At 40.5% G+C, this 17,999-nt stretch overlaps 2 protein-coding genes across 3 annotated transcripts in view; both read right to left on the bottom strand.

Annotated features, from left to right (window-relative positions):
- Positions 1-139: 139 nt before the first annotated feature.
- On the bottom strand, positions 140-9,587 carry scly (selenocysteine lyase). Of its 2 annotated transcripts, XM_062424588.1 has the most exons (14): positions 9,477-9,566; positions 7,578-7,653; positions 5,594-5,689; positions 4,591-4,700; positions 4,358-4,458; positions 4,070-4,247; positions 3,789-3,916; positions 2,904-3,059; positions 2,718-2,824; positions 2,565-2,601; positions 2,019-2,102; positions 1,065-1,164; positions 821-896; positions 140-724 (listed from the first exon to the last, which is right to left on the bottom strand). In XM_062424588.1, exons 3-14 carry the CDS (start codon positions 5,680-5,682, stop codon positions 571-573), a joined length of 1,320 nt encoding a protein of 439 aa, XP_062280572.1. In that variant the 5' UTR covers positions 5,683-5,689; positions 7,578-7,653; positions 9,477-9,566; the 3' UTR covers positions 140-570. The 2 variants fall into 2 exon arrangements, with proteins under 2 accessions (XP_062280572.1, XP_062280570.1); XM_062424586.1 differs by lacking the exon at positions 7,578-7,653 and having other exon boundaries at positions 9,477-9,587.
- Positions 9,588-11,343: 1,756 nt separating this feature from the next.
- kif1aa (kinesin family member 1Aa) overlaps positions 11,344-17,999 on the bottom strand; it is a 34,955-nt gene continuing 28,299 nt past the window's right edge. Inside the window, exons 36-46 of the mRNA XM_062424584.1 lie at positions 13,823-13,937; positions 13,588-13,721; positions 13,433-13,494; positions 13,206-13,351; positions 12,847-13,035; positions 12,649-12,720; positions 12,411-12,532; positions 12,068-12,214; positions 11,774-11,966; positions 11,565-11,683; positions 11,344-11,477 (exon numbers count right to left, since the gene is read on the bottom strand). Coding sequence (XP_062280568.1) covers positions 11,435-11,477; positions 11,565-11,683; positions 11,774-11,966; positions 12,068-12,214; positions 12,411-12,532; positions 12,649-12,720; positions 12,847-13,035; positions 13,206-13,351; positions 13,433-13,494; positions 13,588-13,721; positions 13,823-13,937 — 1,342 coding nt within the window. The 3' untranslated portion in view covers positions 11,344-11,434. The remainder of the gene's footprint in view (positions 11,478-11,564; positions 11,684-11,773; positions 11,967-12,067; positions 12,215-12,410; positions 12,533-12,648; positions 12,721-12,846; positions 13,036-13,205; positions 13,352-13,432; positions 13,495-13,587; positions 13,722-13,822; positions 13,938-17,999) is intronic.

Below are 17,999 nucleotides of genomic sequence, written 5' to 3'. Positions count from 1 at the left end.
CGGCCTCCTGCTCTCCTTTGTGAGGCGGTGACCATATGCTGGCACACGCACCCACGCTTCACTGGAGATGGGGGAGCCGAGGCGGCACGGAAACTTAAGTAATGGGAGAAGTCAGCGCCAAGGCACGGTGGATTACAATGAGCGTTATTTTTTACAACTATTTTAAAAATTCATCTCATCGGGGTCGACTAAACGGGTGATAGATTTGCGAAGATAGACTCTAATTGAGAAATCTCATGGTTGATTATTTTAAGTGAAAAAAAAAAATCATTAAAGTTGTATGTAAATATTTTATTTCAATATAACTCCGGAAGAGTCAATTAGCTGATTAGCTACTCAAATGACATGATGGAAACTGAGTACTGTATATTCATCTCATCCATAACATTATCCCCTGGGTGACTTCCAGTTCTTCCCTTTTATTAATTAATTTAACTTAATTTAATATTAAATATTTCATCAATTTTACATGATCAGTTCATGTAAGAATAAACACAGATGATGCATTTTTGATTCTGTACATCCTGATTTGACCTGAAGGATAACTGTGGTTTAAGCACATGAAGGCTGTCAGTCCGTTTTCTCCAGCAGTTGCACGGTGTCCCTCAGATCCTCCACAGCTGCGTCCACATCTGCTTTGGATGTCCCCCTGCCCACACTCAACCTTAAGGCATTGGCTGCCACCTCTGTGGGGACCCCGCAGTTCAGAAGAATGTGAGAGGGCCTGTCGGAAAAGACACAGCGTAGCGCAGTGTAGTTATGTAACTGTGGCCATGGTGTATGGACAAAGACGTAACAGGTGAAAGGGGCACTCTTTTACCTGTTTCCACTATCTGAGTGGCAGGCGGCTCCGACGCTGGCCAACAGCCGATTACAGTTGGACAATACCCTCCAGCCTAAAGCGGGAGAGAGAGATTAATCATTCAGAGCCTTTGTAGTTTACAAATAGCCCCGTGCAGGTCGTGAACTGCCTCTGAGAAACATTAGTGTGGGGTTAGAGGACACCGTTTGGAGTGGCAGGCCCTAACGCACAAAGGGCAGGGATGCAGGAGTCATGAGATCACCTTGTAATGTTGGGCCCAGGATGGACACGTTACATGTGTTGGGAAGGTTATCAGAGCCGGGGTAACGGCTGTTGAAGTGGATCCTGTCTTTAAAAACAGCCTGAAAAAGAAAAACACAGTGATGAGTGATGTAAAGAATGTGTGAGCCTGTCCTCCTAAGAAAAACCCTATAAGTCGTAAATTCCATCGCCATAAACGACTAATAGTTACGTTTCGGTGACAGATGCCATCTAGTGGCCATAGTAATTATGACCAGGAGAAGTAATGCAGCTCAGATGGCGTATATATATAAGATGACCTCTTCATCAGAAGGAGGCAGGTTGGGTTTATGGGCTAGATAGTTGGATGGAAAAAAGTGGATTTAGCTACATGAGAGTGCTGTTCTCTTCCTGCGTCCAACCGTGAGTTAGGACATTTAAAAAAAAAAACTGCAATTACTGTGGCCATGACAACAACGGTTGCCCAATTTTTCAAATCAACATTTTGAGACCATGGTCTTTTTCTAGCTTTAACCAAGTGTCGTATATAGATAGATGGCTCCTGAGTTGAATCAAAATCGTATCGTGACAGACTTTGTGATATTGGCAAAAATCTAATTGTTGTCCATTGAAGCAATATAATATCATATCGTGATGAAACTTGTGATTTACATCCCTACTAACCAGACCTTTACCACAGTGCTGTCACAACATAAAACATCATTAGTTTGTAACAGTGATTTCCAATGATTTTGGAAGGTGGCATATTACCCTCCAATGGATCGTTCTACAGTACAGGTACCATCAACCTATGTGGTTGTTTGATTTGGAGGACTTTTTATAATGTATGGGAAACAAGTATCAGGAGAATCTTTAAGTCAAAGAATAAAAAACCCAATCACTTAATTACATAGTTAACTAATAACATCACCATTTGCAACAATCGAAATCACGGTCTAATTAGAATCAAACTCACCTGCAGTCGTTCTTCCAGATACAGTTTGATACTTCGCATATGACTCTCATAATGTAACAGATTGGTGGTCACCAGTTCTGCAGCCTAACAGACACATTACACATCAATAAATGTAACAGCAGCATACTGCAGACATGTTGATTATCTTCTTTAAACGCATTTGGGAAAACTAAAGACTGGTTACTCATTACCACATCTAGTTATTGATGCGAAAGAAAAATAGTCGATTAGCAATGTTCTTTCATAATTCCAAAAATAAAGAAACATTTTAAAGGTGATTTACAAAAAGGGTTATAAAGCCTCTCTACAGTATCAGTTCTGTCTTCAGGATTGTATAGATGACTGAACCAGTATGTGAAAACCTACAAAGATTTTCTGCTATTTCAACCCACCTATAGGAGTCACATACCATCATTGTGTGTTTCACATAGATTTTTTTTAATCTTAAGAGTGTGAAAGGGACATTGAAACGAGTGAAATTGGATTTTCTATATTGACTCTAAAAAATCAGTATGTCATTTTAAAGGTTAAATTAAGGAAACATACCTTTCCCAGACCAGCGATCATTGGCGTGTTTTCAGTGCTGAAACAATCAGAAAGAGATCAATTAGAATCTTATATATAGATCTGCAGCTCTCTGATATTGGTGACTATGTTGTGCATACTTGATATTTAATTGATGACGGTGTAGATCATTACCCTGGCCTGAAGTTCCTCTCCTGCCCTCCACCAAACAGCATGGGATACAATGGTGTTTTCGTTCCAGGGCTGTTCACGTACAAAGCGCCTATCCTAGGGGCATAAAACTAAAAACACAACAAAAGCTTTCAATAACATCTCCGCTCTGAAGCTAAATCAAAATGTTTTATACAGCGGATTCCTGACCTTGTGTCCTACTATGGTAAGGTAATCCACTCCAAGCTCACAGGCATCTACTCGGATTTTCCCCAGAGCCTGGGCAGCATCAGTGTGGAGCAGGATCCTGAGCCGATGATGCTGCTTGTTGAGACACTTTATTTTCTGGCAAATCTCTTGGACTGGCTGACAGGAGGAATATTTTTCAGTGCACAGTGACCATAGACAGAGCTACTTTTATAAAAATCTACTATTTTCGTAAACTTAGAAATGCAGTTAAAGATCCACATTTGATATGAAATACAAGGAGGTGTTAAGAGATTGCTGGAACTGGTTAACCCAAAGTGAAGAACTTTGGGATGTGTTACACAAGAACATTTATTAAAGCTTGATCCAGGAGAACAGAGTGAAACACTGTGCAATGCCCCTCAATTCTGCTGTCTACTTCTGGAAAAGACTTTTCAAACCTTTCACCAACCTTCACTATCTCCAAATAAGGCTATTCTTCACACATCTTTACCTCTACTGGCAGTTAAATTATAAACAAGACACCTTGCTGACTAACTTTAACTGAAGTCACATAGTCTGTATACATCTCCACCTGACTTTGGCTGCCATAAGACACAGCCAGCCTTATCGAGACAGCTGCTTACCCCAGTTAACCTCAGGAGACAGAGAGATGAAGCGCTCAGAGAGACAGGTCATGACCTACTGCTCCCAGAATAGAAAATGACCAGAGAATGACCCGGGGAATACTAATATTTCCCCCACAGGAGGGATCTATCAGCTACTGTTGTGTAACTACGAGGAAGTGATGACAGCATAGAAATGGGCCTACCTTTATCTTTTGGCTAGATGAAGACATAGTACTGTTTTAAATATGGACTTCTAGGTTTTCTGAGCCTCGGTTTTTACCATGATGACTCCTGTCTCATTGTTAGCCAGCATGATGGAGATGAGACAAGTGTTGGGACGGACGGCAGCGATGATATCTTCCACCTCCACACGGGCTGTCACCTTAGACACAGGCACATAAGTCACATCTGTAGCAAAAACATAGTCGGTCATTGAGATAACAATCAAGTCAGGAAAGAGAGAAAATGTAAGGAAGCTATTTCTGTTAGTTGTTATTAAATAAAGATATAATTCATTTAGTGGTATTAATCTGAATAAAGCTGACCAGGACTTTCTCCTACCTGCCTTGCCGTCCCTCTGCAGGTGCTCAGCTGCTAGTTTGACCGAGTCGTGTTCCACGTTAGAGGTGATGATGTGAGGAAGGCCGTTGCTTCCATTCGTGCGGCCGTCATCTTGCTCCTCAGCTCTGCCGTTCCTCCTGAAGTGCTCTACAGCAGTGTGGAGCACCAGGTTATTAGCCTGAAAGAAGGTAAGCCTGCTGTGAAACACTGACGCAGCCGCTGTAGTATTATTATTTTCAAAAATTAGACTTTTCGAACACAACAGAGTGGTGAGATTAACGCCGTTACCTCTGTTCCACCTGAGGTGAAAATGATGTCCTCTGCTTTACCTCCAACCATTCTTGCCACATTCTCTCTGGACTGAGTAATGATAGTCTTGGCTTTGACACCTAGAAACATGTGATATATAAAAAGGCGTGTCAGGATGCTGAGATGCAGCATAATTATGTGGCCAATCTGTTGAAAAGGTAAAAGGGCCATGAAAAAAGGGAATGAAATTAGCATTAGGATGTATTGTTTACCTGCTATGTAGTTGCTGCTCGGGTTTCCCCAGGCATCCTGCAGAGCTTCAGAAATCACCTGAATTACTTCTGGCTCCAGAGGCGTAGTAGCATTATAGTCCATGTAGATTCTGTGTTACATAAAGTGCATTAAAGAGAATGTATTATGTTAAGCCTATATGTTAACACACACACTAAATCACAGCTTCCTTTACTTCACTTAGGATGTTTCAACCAACTACAGGTCTTCCTCTACTAAGAGGGACCGGGGCTTTTTTTTGTCCAGGCCCCTCAGTTGTGGAACCCGCTGCCTGAGTATCAAGCAGAATTGGTTTTATCTTTTAAATCACTTTTTAAGAATCCCTATTTTTTATTAAATGTATCCCTTTTAAAAAAAAATGTTTTAGCTGTTTTTAAGTCTATATTTTATTTCAATTTCATGGTTTTGTCCATTGTTGGTTTAACTGTTTTGTGATACAATGTTTTATAATCTTGATGTTTTACTTAATTTTATGGAAAGCACTTTGTACCATTGTTTTGAAAAGTACTATATAGATAAAGTTATTATTAAAGTTATTATCCTTTAGGCAAATACTAAGGATATGAGACATACTGTATACAGTCAAATGACCAGTGACATCACAATAATCTAATCACATTTGCATGTTTTGCATGTGTATAAAGAGACCATCACTATTAGTGAAAAAACATGTTAATATGAGAGATCAGATATTAAGAGGAAGACTCTGATAACCTTCCCAACACATGATACAATAAATATTAAATAAAACAAACACCAATTTTAACTAATTGAATTATTCTTCGTATCAAGCACCTGTCTCAGTTAGGTTTTCTTTATGTGCACACAACTACAGTATTTCATAATACAGATAACAAAGCATCAACAGCATGAAAATTATCCAATCAATCCCATCTTGCACTGATTTCATTCAAGCCTGTGAATTTGAATTGCAGTGAATACCTGACTTCCACCATGTTACCAACCTGGTTAAAAACTTCTTACCTGTCCAGATCCATGTCTGAATGATGGAGGGTGTGTCCAGTGAAGGTGTGACCCTTTATCAAGGCGACGTCATCATACTGATTTGCCATTACTCACCTAAGAAAAACAAGAATCTTAGTTTTGTGTATCAATAGTTGAACAGCAGAATAAACAGCAGGTGTAGCTGATGATCAGCTGATGAAGCAATTCCACTATCAGCTGTCTACACCATATTTATGACACTGAAGTTAGCTTTCAATTCACAGCTTCTGATTCAGTGTTAAAGGTCCCATATTTTACACTTTTCCAGTGTTTTATTCATAGTCTTGATATCCATAAGAAGATATTTTTTGTGAATTTAAGAACCAAAAACCTTTTCAATAAAGTTTTACGTCCCCTCTCTTAAGCTTGTCTCTGGAGCTCTACTAAGACCAGGCTGCTTCGTGTCTCTTGATTGTTAGACTGTTGTCTGAATGATGCACACAGGCCAACCACAGGTAATGGATTGTAGCCTACTACAGCTACTAGGTAAAACTCACCAGTAAATTGTGATGGCTACTGCTGAGGATAGTATTATCCAACCTGTGCAATGACAAATTTGCATCTTAAAATGTATCTACTGCAAAGCCTCCACTACAGCTTCTCCTCTGCTCCATTCTGTGTATGTGTGTGTATGTGTGTGTGTGTGTGTGTGTGAGTGTAAGGGCTGAGCCCCACCCTCGGTAAAACACGGAGAGCAGAGCAGAGAAAAGAAACCAGCTTGACCATAAATGACACAGTAGAGATTCTCACACTGAGCTGAAATGGAACAAGTGCACATAAATTAGTTTAAAAAAAACATAAATAAACATTTGTTGTTCTTTCAGGAGGGGCAGTGGGTCCTGTTGGAGGGATGGGCGGCCCCTCCAAGTGAATGGTAGAGAAAATGCTGAGCTCACAGTTGTGACATCACAGCTTAACTGAGTCCAAACGTCTGTTTAAAGGCACAGTTTCTGATTGCAGGCTGTGTGCGTATCTCTGTGGACTGAGCTTGTTGTTGTTTCACAGTATTTATACAGCATGTAGACCTGCTTTATAATCACAGCAATGGAAATCTCCCATGTACTATGATAGGAGACCTGACATAGATAATGATATTTAGCAGCTGATTCTGTTTTTTCACCACTTACACTTATGAAAGAGTGTTTAAACCCACTATCAGATTTGTGGAACCTTTATTGTGCTCATATTAAAACAAAACAAGGGCGATTTCACCTATATTTCTCCATCCAGACTACATTAGACCAGGTCCAGATCAAAATGCATTATACTTAAGACTCAAGAGGCTCATTAAAAGCACAGTTTTAGATTTGTGAAAGCTTTATTCTATTTGTTAAGAATGAAAAATCCACAATGAAAACCCACTAGTTATTGTTTTTTATGTGTTTTCACAAATATATACACTGAAAACACCAAGATACAGCTGCTAAATATCAGTGTTTATGTTTTGAATTAGACACTAACTTATAATTGTCATTAATAGCGTAAATAGTATTACTTAATAGCATAGATAGTATTTATTAATAGCGTACTGTAAATGATGCGGGCTGAGTATCTCGTTACACTCACTCGAAGCAATTAGCTTTGACGTGATCAATAGTCTCCAGTCTCTAATGTCCACGCTGCCAGCAGCTATCAGATAGCTTCCTGGTACTGAACATGCTTAAACAGTGTATCCAGAAACAAAAGGAAACTTAAAACTGGCTCTCGACTGTAAAACTGAGACCAACCTGTGACCGAATAGTCTCTCATTGATACAACTGTCTCCACACTTGACGTTAGTGACGGAGTTTCATGTCCAGTCAGCAGCTGTGAAATATGAACTTTAGCTGGAGCTAGCTACTACTGTAACGCTGACAAAATCACATTTAGCTCAAATATATCCGCTTATAGCTTTAATTATGACTCAAATAAGTTCCCTTTAATATGAGACGACAGGGTGAATTTCCTTGGCGTTGTGTCTGACCTTGTAAAGTGATGAGAAGATATCCTGAGTGTGTCAATCATCTGCTAGCTAGCTCTGCTCTACTGGGTTGCCACGTCTGAATAAGGAAATACGCAATTAAAGGTGTCAAAACGGCCTAAAACAATGCAGGGAGAACAGTAGTCGTGTGTTCTTTTCATACAGAGTTATATAAGACTTCTGTTCATATATAGTAATGTATATAACGTTACACGAGCAGAGGCCGTTCAGCATTTACTACGCCCTGCATGAAAACGCTAGATATGAAGTATAAACTGTTACCGACCTGGTTTGAAGAGCCACTAAAGTTATGATTTATGTCAGGCCAGAGTCTGAAAGATTGGGTGAATTAAGCTTGGGTAGAGATAAACATTTAGAAGACTTATATTAAGGTAGAAATATATTGTATAAACAGTACCAAAATGTCCCTGATATGCCGACATGGCAACCCTAAATCCTGCTGTCATGGCAACAAGCAGGAAGCTGCAAAACAGACATTTCTATTTCTATTTCCTAACCCTTTTTTTTTAGTTTAATGTGACTTTCCAGTAAGTTTTACTACAATAAAACATACAGTTGTACTTTATTTCAACTAATATATATGTATGTATGTATGTATGTATATATATATAGACACAGAAACTGTATTCTATAAAGAAGACAAGTCCATTACTTTGTGTTGCATAATTTCCATGTTTATTTCATATATGACAATGTGTTTAGTGTACACAAACATTTGACGCTAAACTCCAACACTCAGAGACACTGACTGAACTACTGCCCATTTAAGATTTTGTAAATGGGTGCAACTTTATGATACACTGTTCACAGCAATCATGTTTATATACAATGCAAAATAATCTGAAGAAAAAAAGAAACATACTGGTGGAATTTGATAAGTGCGAAGAAAAAAAAAAAAAGATTAGATGTGGAAGCACAAAAATGTAAATGATGTTCATTCAAAGCGGAGGGATTAGAAAAAGTAGATTTTGTGAAGGCTGTCACAGGATGATGGTGAAGGTGTAGATGTTGAAATAAGAGTGAAAGTGTGACAGTAAGGTAACCTACAGCATTACTCTGTACAAGATGCAATGCTCAACGGGGCCATAATAACTTAACCCCTCCTTCACACATCAGTAGACATATGTATTACATATATGTCCTTCGACCTCCATGTGGTTCCCTGATAATAACCTTACCTACAATCAATAAGGAACCAGACTTGACCAGAATACAAGTTACCATAAACACTCCAGCAGAATAAGTATTTTCAAATATCATTGTACATTCAGTGTGAGACTTTTGTGACCAACAAAACTTTGGTTGGCTCATGTGATGCACATTTAAAAGGCCCAATGAAAACGAGAGGAATAACCTCAACATAGAGATCAGACTGGAGCAATCGAGGGCTCACATGTGGTGGTTTTTTTTTAATGGTCGGGTTTTAAAGGAAATGAGACAGAAATGAGTGCTTGAGACAGTGTAAGATGCAATACGACGGGGTATTCCCTCAACGGTGATGCTATAGCTGGATAAAATACAACTGCAGTCTACCACAAAAAGTGTCTGTGATTGACTTTTGATCATAACATTGATCAGCTTCTTGTTACACGACAAACAAAAGATGAGAACAGATTGATTAATCACAACTACTGTCAGTTGCACATATATGTAAGGGTGTAATATGTTTCGACTGGATCGCTTTAACAGATGTCCACAACACAGAATACTTTCCAATCTCAGGAAATATGTAGGCTTTGAGTAGTAGAAGATTTAGTCTGGATTTTATGAGCAGCAAAGACATATTGAACTGCTGTCACAAGTCAATCCCACATTCAGGATTCCCTGTGCATTTAGATACAGAGAAAGAATAATACCTTTGCAATCTTATGCAACACTTACTTTGAGATGTTATTCTGGTATTTAAGTGAAGAGTCACAACTGTCATTGAGTGTGCTCTCTAGGCTGGCTGACCTGAGGCATGCTCACCAGTGCAACTTCAACTAGATTCAGTTTCATTGTCACTTTAAATGTGAAAAAAACGCAGCTGAAGAGATAAAAAGGCAGCTTGCACTTTGACTTAGTCAACAACATTGATTTTTTTTTACCATTCAAAGCATGATTAACAAATACAGACATACGCTTGCTGACATGTTAATCCTGAAATATGTTAAAAGTTGTATTTTTTGTATGAGTAAACAGCAGGTATACTCTGTGTTATGGAAAGTCCATACAATATGACAGATAATTGCCATATGAGAGATGTAAGAAGTATAAATGAAACCTTTTTTTTGTCTGAATATGTAACTGATGATGATGAAAAGCAGAAAACATTATATGATATGATCAGCAGACATTTCCAGAACAGTATTATAGCAGCATGAAGGATGTAGTTTCAAAGCAACTGGTGCAGAGGCATACTGTACAGTATGACAGTATGATTGAAAAGAGAGGCACTACATTTAATCAATATACATATCATTCAGAAAACCAGTTTCTAATTCTGTACTGTGAGGAACAGTTTATACTTTTGATCATTTCACAAGGTAGCTTTGTGCAGCTGAGGATGGATAGACCACCATGATATTTAAATAACTAACATATTAATTTTGCCAGCTGTGTGTGAGTCGGGTCAAAGTTGGGTCAGGTGTGACTATCCTAATATTACAGGGGGATAGTATTATTCAAGTAATCTTCAGCATAAAGAAACCGGCCAATGTTTATAATTGAGTTATTCAATTATTTAAATAGCATTAATTGCACGGGGGACGAGGTCGTATTATTAAAACATTTAAGGAACTCATATTAAAAAGTGCAGTGTGCAGAAATTGCACTGTACTACTACTTTAGAAATATAAATGTCTTTGTAAATAAATACATGCAGAAATAAATAATAAAAGCTGTTAAATATCTAAATATATCACATTTTAAAACAAATAAAAATTCAGGTAGAGAATGAGATTAAGATCGGGAGGATTAATGCGATGGTGTTTGCTTAACTTAGCGTGTGAATGTAGATACCCTCAGTGCTCCTACGAGTAGCGAAGACACGGACAGATTTATCAAAATGCCACAAGAACATGAAGTCTATGATGATATGCCATTCCCTTGCCAGGCTGTGTGTGCTAAAGTTTCTAAGAAGTTTTTTTTCTTTTTTTTAAGGATGCAGATTAACTCGACGTCAGGATTCACCGACCCGGAAAGAAAAGAGAAATATTGTTTTAAAGAGATACATTAACTGTCGCTTCTTTTTTTTCCTATTTTTTCACGTGTATTTTCTAGCTGTACGTTTGTATGCAAACCAGTTTAGACACTGTATACGTAGCTGTAGAGTAGAGTAGAAGAAGAATCTGCTTGTTTTTTTACTGTTTACTGATGCGAAATGTAGCAATGAGATCCTCGCTGACGTGGCAGCTTCGGGTAAAGATACATGTCACTGCATTTTTAAGGAGTAAATGTATAAGGCTTGATGTGTCACTGACAACAACTACAGTACATTACCATACGTATGTAATCTGAGATAAGAAAACGGTTGCTACTTCCTCCACTTTTTCGTCGTTCGTCCAGCTATGAGTTAACTCCGGTTACAGTACAGAGTGACAGCTTTTTGAAGAGGCTCTTCAAGACTACGAGACTCACACCGCAGCAAAGGCATGACACGAAAATGGGCGCTCTTTAGGTGCTGAGGACACTAGTGATAAACTGAGGACGTACAGGGTAAAGATGGTTGTTGGTGACTGTGGTGGTTGGGAGGTGGGAGGGGGGGAGGGCTCAGCACAAGGGGAGGAGGGATAAGGACAGGGACCTATTTACATCTTTAAGTCTTTTTCGTTTTGTCTTTCAACTCTCGTGAGATTTGTTCACATCCTCATCTGTCCGGCTCGTCTTCTCGACAGCTTTGACCTGAGAGGCGGCGGGAGAGAAAATGCGTTAATATCAAAACGTTTTTAACTGTGCTCTTTAAATTGAGCTGTCGAATGAGTTTTTTACCTGATAGTCCCGGCAAGGAGAGGATTAAACGCGTACAGCCAGTCGTGCATGTCTTTGTCGTTATTGGCTTGAAGCAATATTCCACGATGTTCTGTACACACAGCGAATGTGTTTGGGGTCTGTTGGGAAAGGGGGAAAAAAAGCTTCTTATATCACGCCTGATGTTTTAACCAATAAGAGAGAGCAGGAAGCTTGATAAAATCACCTACCTTCAGCATTGCCTGCTGGTCCTCGCTGTACTCAACCTGGGCTGAGGAGAGATTGAGAATAGCCCGCTCCACACTGTCTCTCTCTGAGTTGTAGATGTAGACGTACGGCCGCCGCACCACTACGTAGCGCTTCACCCATCCGTTGGTGTGTGGCTCCAAGAAATGCAAGTAACCCTTCTTGGACACAATGGGGCTATGGAGAAACAGACAAAATATTACCACACGTGAGATTAGGACAGATATTTCCACGGCTCAGAGTAATGAATTATTTTACAGCTACTGCAGTAAACTCACCTGACTCTAATCTCCTGGATATCAGGAACATATCTGCGGGTCTGAGGCTTGCCTTCAGAGACTCCGCCGTTGGACTTTTTGCCGTCTGTGTCCACCTGCTGTGTGTCAGGACCGGGGCTGACGGCCCGAGAGCGAGGCGTAGGAGGTCTACAGTACAGAAGGCAGAGTATAATATTATGCAAAGCTCCTTACACTGTGTGACTGAAGTACTTTGCAATGAATGAGCAAGCAACTACATCACCATCCTTACTGCTTCATATCATTTTATTCTAAGTCTAAAGTGCCTACTAATGATGACAATTAATACATAACAATAAGCAGACAGGTACGTTTTAGGACTGACCTGAGATCAGCATTGCCATAGCAACCCTCCACCAGGGAAGGGCATGTGGAAGAGGGTGTGATTGTGTTAAGAGCTGTGATTGAAGTGGAGTCTCTCAGCGTTGTGACGGACATCTCTGAGATCTGTGACACACATAAACACACACACATGTATGTTGCCTCAACTGTGAAGAACCAATCAACAAAAAACGATGTTATCCTTCATATGTAAGTTTAAATGTGAGTCTTTAAAACACTACCTTGCTTTCACTGGCGCTGATGCACACATGGCTGTACTCTCTGTTGAAGGAGTGAGTGAGCAGCCGCAAACACTGTGTGTAGAGAAAGGAGAAAAGAGCATTAAAATGTCTTCTTAGAAGTGCACATGCAACAACATAAAGTAGATGGTACACAAAAGTCAAGCTGAAGTTCAGTATTCTGTGAGTAATTCAGCTTACCTTGGCAGCAAGCTCCCTCTGCCTCTCGGTGGTGATTTCGGAGCTGGAGCTGACCTCCTGGTCCACTTCTGGGGGCTGAGGGGTCTCACTCAGATCGTCAGTGACACAGGTCTGCAGGGCGTCCTGCCCCATGAGCAGGGTGGACTCCAGTTTCTCCCTCAGCAGGAGGTAATGTTTGGTCTTCTCCACCTGAGAGTGTGGAGGAAAGCATCACAATTACTGACCACAGACAACTTCTCTTGCTTAAATTTAAAATCTGGTCCCATGATAATCTTTTCTTTCTAGGTCTTTCCATTAAAGAACTTTATGTGTTAACAACTGTAAATGTGTGCACTAGAAAAGTAAATGATGCTCCTCACATCTTGAAGGAGGCTGAGTTTCTCCAGCTCCCACTGGTGGTCCAGAATGAGGCTGTCGCTGCGAGGCCTCCACCCAGCCAGGTTCTCCTCTCCACGGACATAGGCCACTGAGGTGTCCAGCACCCGCCTACGCCTCCTCTGCATACCTGGGTTGGAACGGGTGCAGGATTAGAAAATGTTCCAGAAGTGAGTTGAATGTAAAATGATAACATTGTCTTGACTCTTACCTGGGCTTCCTGCATCCGCCAGGTGACACAGACTGACTTCATAAACTCCTGTGACACGGTTTCTAGAAATAGAAGAAAAAAAAACAGCTCAGTATCAGCAGAGAGGATGCAGGAGCCGCAAGATGTTTTGATGGTTTTAAAATTTTAAAACTCACCCATCTGCCGCTCTCAGGCTTCCAGTACCAAAAAGGTTGCGGATAGAGCGTGAGGCTGAGAGCTTTGTGTCCCGGGAGTAAAACACCATGCAGATATCTTTGGTTATGACTGCGGGCTGGGTGCAGTTCTCCATCTGTGATTGATAAAACAGGAATGATTTCTGACATAAAGCCACTCACATATCCCCTCTGATACTCTCACAACTATCTCATGAATCCAGCCACTGTACTGCACCTCTACGTAGGCTGAGAGGGTCATGTAGATCTTCTCCCCGTATGGAGTGACTCGGTTAAGTAGCAGGGAGTTGTGCATGGAGCTGTCCCAAGCAGTCTCGAAGCGATAGAAGGTCCTGAGGTGGTCCGAGAAGCCGAAAAAATTCATTAAATGGCGAAGTTGAAGTCTTTCTACCTCAAAAAACATCAACTAATTAGCAGTCAGAGCTGAACTCATGCTGCAGACAATTCTACACTGTAATTCCAAAATAATTACTTCAATAATCAAAAATATTTAACACACAGAAAGATGTGCACTAAAGTTTCTATTGATACACTAGGATTACAATAAATTACTACTATTATTTGCACTGTGCAGTATTTAAACATTGCAGTTAGTATTTCTCAAGTTCTAAATGCAACAAAAGTACAAATGAAACCTGTTTGCATGCAACAGGCTGACATTGATGCTCTGCCTTGTACAAAACACCACCAAAAAAAAGCAAAGAGAGCAGAGATGACTATTAGTATAGAAAAAAAAGGAAGGGGAGGGTGGGGGCTAGAGGAGGGGGGGGGGGGGGGGTTGGGGGTGAGAGACAGCCAGATGAAATGAGGGATAGGGCTGTGAAATACCTATGGTCAACTCCCAAGGAAATGCTGTGAGAAAGAAGAAATCGGCAAAAGAATAAAAAAAAAAAGGAAAAGAAGTGAGAGTCAGGAAAAGTATGTTGTGGTCGTGCGCTTGCTTTGTGTGGCTGGGATGGTGTTTGTCTTTTTTTTTTCCCCTCCACACTGTTATCTCATCTGTGCCTTATGTAAACACTGCTATGATGGTACAAGCTCACCCGTAAGAGACGGTTGAGATCGACTTCTCATCCTGCTCTACCGTTGAAAAGGTCAAATAACAGTACATGACCATTCCTCAAGCAAAAACAATACTGCGTTCTGTTAGGCCTCTGATTTACTCCATACGTTAATGTACACTCCCCCCCCCCCCTTTTTTTTTTTTGCCTCAAGGGGAAATAATCACACACTGAAACCAGTTATTCTTCTGGCCCGCGGCCCGGTTGCAGCCTTAAATCTAAAAAGGATAATCCGAGCAAGAATTGTAAAGGGAAACTAAATGTTTCTGTAAGCCATAAAAACAAGGCTGAATGGACTCTTCATGAGGTTCAGATGTTGGGCCCAGTGGCCTTGGACTGAAGTGACCTTGTGGGAAAGTGGGAAAGTGAACAATGTGTCACCCAGAAGAAAACAAACAGTACTGAGAGTAGAGTGGTAAAGAGAACTCGCTGCTCTTGTGAGACTCGAGTATATTGAGCAGCAGAGATGGCCTGTTTTTTTTAAACAATTAGCAAGCGCGTTAACACATACGTATTCGCACATCACACACACACGCACACACACACGCACTCGCGCACACTTCTTTCCCAGTAGTAGAAACCTGTTTGCTTACACTACAAGGAAGCAATTTCCTCTTTGCGCTACGCCGACATGTGCTTTTCTGCGTTTTACTACCTCCTAAAAAAATTGCGGGAGCCAGGATTGAAGTCATGCTCGCTGGCGTGACATGTGAGGAACCGTTTGTTTCTGGGTTTTGGCAGGAGTTTCAATGTGGTACAAGCAAGATTTAAAAATATTCACAACATTGCAGCGATTTTGGGCAAAGTGCTACTGCTGAGGTAATGGTTCACTGGATTACATTTTAATTGCTACATTTTGAATAGCGTGCCAGAAGGGGTACTGTAAATGATTTGATCGATATTACAGCACTTGATGACTAGTGTTCCCGTTAATATTCTGTAGCTGTGTTGAAAAATACTCTATGTCTCTTGGGATTAAAGGTAATTAACTAGAGTGTATCCATGGATTCAAAGTATTGCTTCACTGAAAAAGCCAAGCGTATGAAAATAATAAATAGCATGGAGAGAAGAAAGTGGGAGGACAGTTGAACCGTTGTAATAATGGATCACTACCACCCACTACTGGCATGTTGTACTAATACCTCTTACTTGCAATGACTTCGTTCATTTCCAACCCTGTAACTCATATGGAGTACAATCATGTTGGTCAAATTAGCACACAATTAAATATTAACAACAAGAGTACAGAGAAAACCTTTTTGTTCAATATTGGCAACACTTTCTCTTTTTTTTCCAATGTGACCACTTTCTATACTTTCTATACTCTTTCTGCATTCGACCTTTATAAGACAGTTCCTGCAGCAACTGCCTTGTTACGCTGGCCCCACGACACCTCCAGCAGAGACACGTGAAGCAAAGCGAGCCATGCAGACCCTGTCCATCATAAACCGCAGCCTGATAACAGCCTCAAACAAACACCCAGCGCAGCAAGAGAAGCGGGGACATGCAGAACCACATCCCTCACTTCACATGAGGGGGGAAAACAAAGAGGCACAGATGAAGAGCTGACGGTAATGGCATACAGTAGTAGGAGAGAGGGGAAACAAAATCACTAGAGGCTGACTAGGAATGACAGGGTGTAGAGGACGTTTGAAAGATGAGGTGTTTTTGTAACTTAAGAGCATGAGAAGAGAGGCAAAATAATATACCTAGGCATGTCCGAATCAAGAAACTGTCTGCGAAAGCAAAAAACAACATTCCGTTAGTGGACTGGAGGGAGAAAAATGTTAGCATCCATATATACCTCGATGTTAGTCTCTACAAGTCTGCACAGAAACCTTGCTGGACCATAGCCTGACACGGTGCTGAGCCCTCAAACCCAATTATTGGCCACCAAGGCCATATCAGCACAAACACTGAGGGTTAAAAAGCCTAGGGCTGCAGCACCGTGGTCAAAGAAAGGCTGGTTGAGCAGGGCCACTGGACAGTACTGCATGGAGCGTTTGGTTGCTTTAGACTGAAACTCAGTAAACCCGGTTCTGGGTGATGGTGTTGCTGGTATTGTTAGGCTTTTTGGAGAGTGGTTGGGAAAGCAGAGGGGTTAAGCAATAAGCCAAAAACAGATGGTCATAAAATCATAAGTTAAATAGCAAAATAGCTTACAGTTTTTATATATTTAACTTTGGTAATATGATCAGTTTGACCAAAGGAAATTCATTGAAAATGTACATTATCATTTACATTGGAAATATATTGTGAAGACATACTGTATGATACATGCTATAATTTCAGTGTTATTGTGCCACCGTATAGTGGTTGTGTTCAAGGTGAGTGATTTTAGAGGACAAACCAGTGAAGGGTTTATAGTGATTTCTGCTTTTCTTGAATAAACATACTACTTTCATAACATATCACACAAGCTTTAAAAGAAACCTGCTGCCCTCTACTGGCTGTCTGCAGAACAACATTAAAGGGAACCTATTTACTTATTTCCAGTTTATATTTGTATTTTTTGACTCCACTAGAGTAGCTTTGTATGATTCAGTTCAAAAAATGTATCCTACACCGGCCATTTATGCAGCGCCTCAGTTCAGCCTCTGTCTCTTAACAGGCAGTCTTAGCTGCTGTCTCTTTAAAGACCCCTCCGGATGAGCCAGCTTTTTTCTGACTGGCCAGCTCTGTGGAAGCTTGTTGAGAGGCAGCCATATCAGTTGCAAACCAAACATTTTCTGCTTTACTGCCTAATAAAAGCTTTTAAATTACTAAATAATGGGAGACTTTTATTGTAAAGAACACGTTCCTCGCCGAATTAGCGGAGGTTTGTAAGCAGCCCTAAAAATTGGTCGACACAACAACATGGGGACATCTGCAGCTCTTTGTTCCGTGGATCGGTTAGAAATAATGCTGGGAGTTACAGTACGAGCAGCAACAGCTACAGTGATGATGATGTTTGATGAAGAGCTGCAGAAGACCAGCACACCCCCAACAGGTAAACTTCTTTTTTTACTTTGCCCTGCTATGTAATGGAAAAACACTCACAGTTTGCTAGCTAGACCCAAGTTTTGACTCGCTTGACTACCCTCAAAACAATGGAAAAAGGCCATAATGTTTGTGGAGTGGCGTGAACTTGCATGCTCTGCGTGGAGCAAATGACCATATAAGGAAATCTGTCACAAGCTGACGTCAGCTTGGGCTGAAAGTAGAAAAAATTGGAAACAGCATTCAAATCAGCCTGAAGCCGGTGCTTTCTGCTCACAGAGATTACTTTTACATATGTTAACCTCATTATTTAACACTTTGGTCGCATTTAATATGAACATCTGACATTGTAACATT

The sequence above is a fragment of the Scomber scombrus genome, chromosome 8, assembly GCF_963691925.1.
Source record: "Scomber scombrus chromosome 8, fScoSco1.1, whole genome shotgun sequence".
Taxonomy (NCBI): Eukaryota; Metazoa; Chordata; class Actinopteri; order Scombriformes; family Scombridae; genus Scomber; species Scomber scombrus.
The sequence above is the reverse complement of the archived record's forward strand: the minus strand, read 5'-3'. Positions and strand labels throughout refer to the sequence as shown.

What these genes read in the sequence shown, in the direction of transcription:
- scly (XM_062424586.1), bottom strand. Translation starts at nt 5,682, where the DNA reads ATGGCAAATCAGTATGATGACGTCGCCTTGATAAAGGGTCACACCTTC. An exon ending in TGATCGCTGGTCTGGGAAAG is followed by an intron (nt 2,103 to 2,564) that starts GTATGTTTCCTT and finishes TGTGTCTGTTAG; the next exon opens with GCTGCAGAACTGGTGACCAC. An exon ending in CCTGGGCCCAACATTACAAG is followed by an intron (nt 897 to 1,064) that starts GTGATCTCATGA and finishes CTCCCGCTTTAG; the next exon opens with GCTGGAGGGTATTGTCCAAC.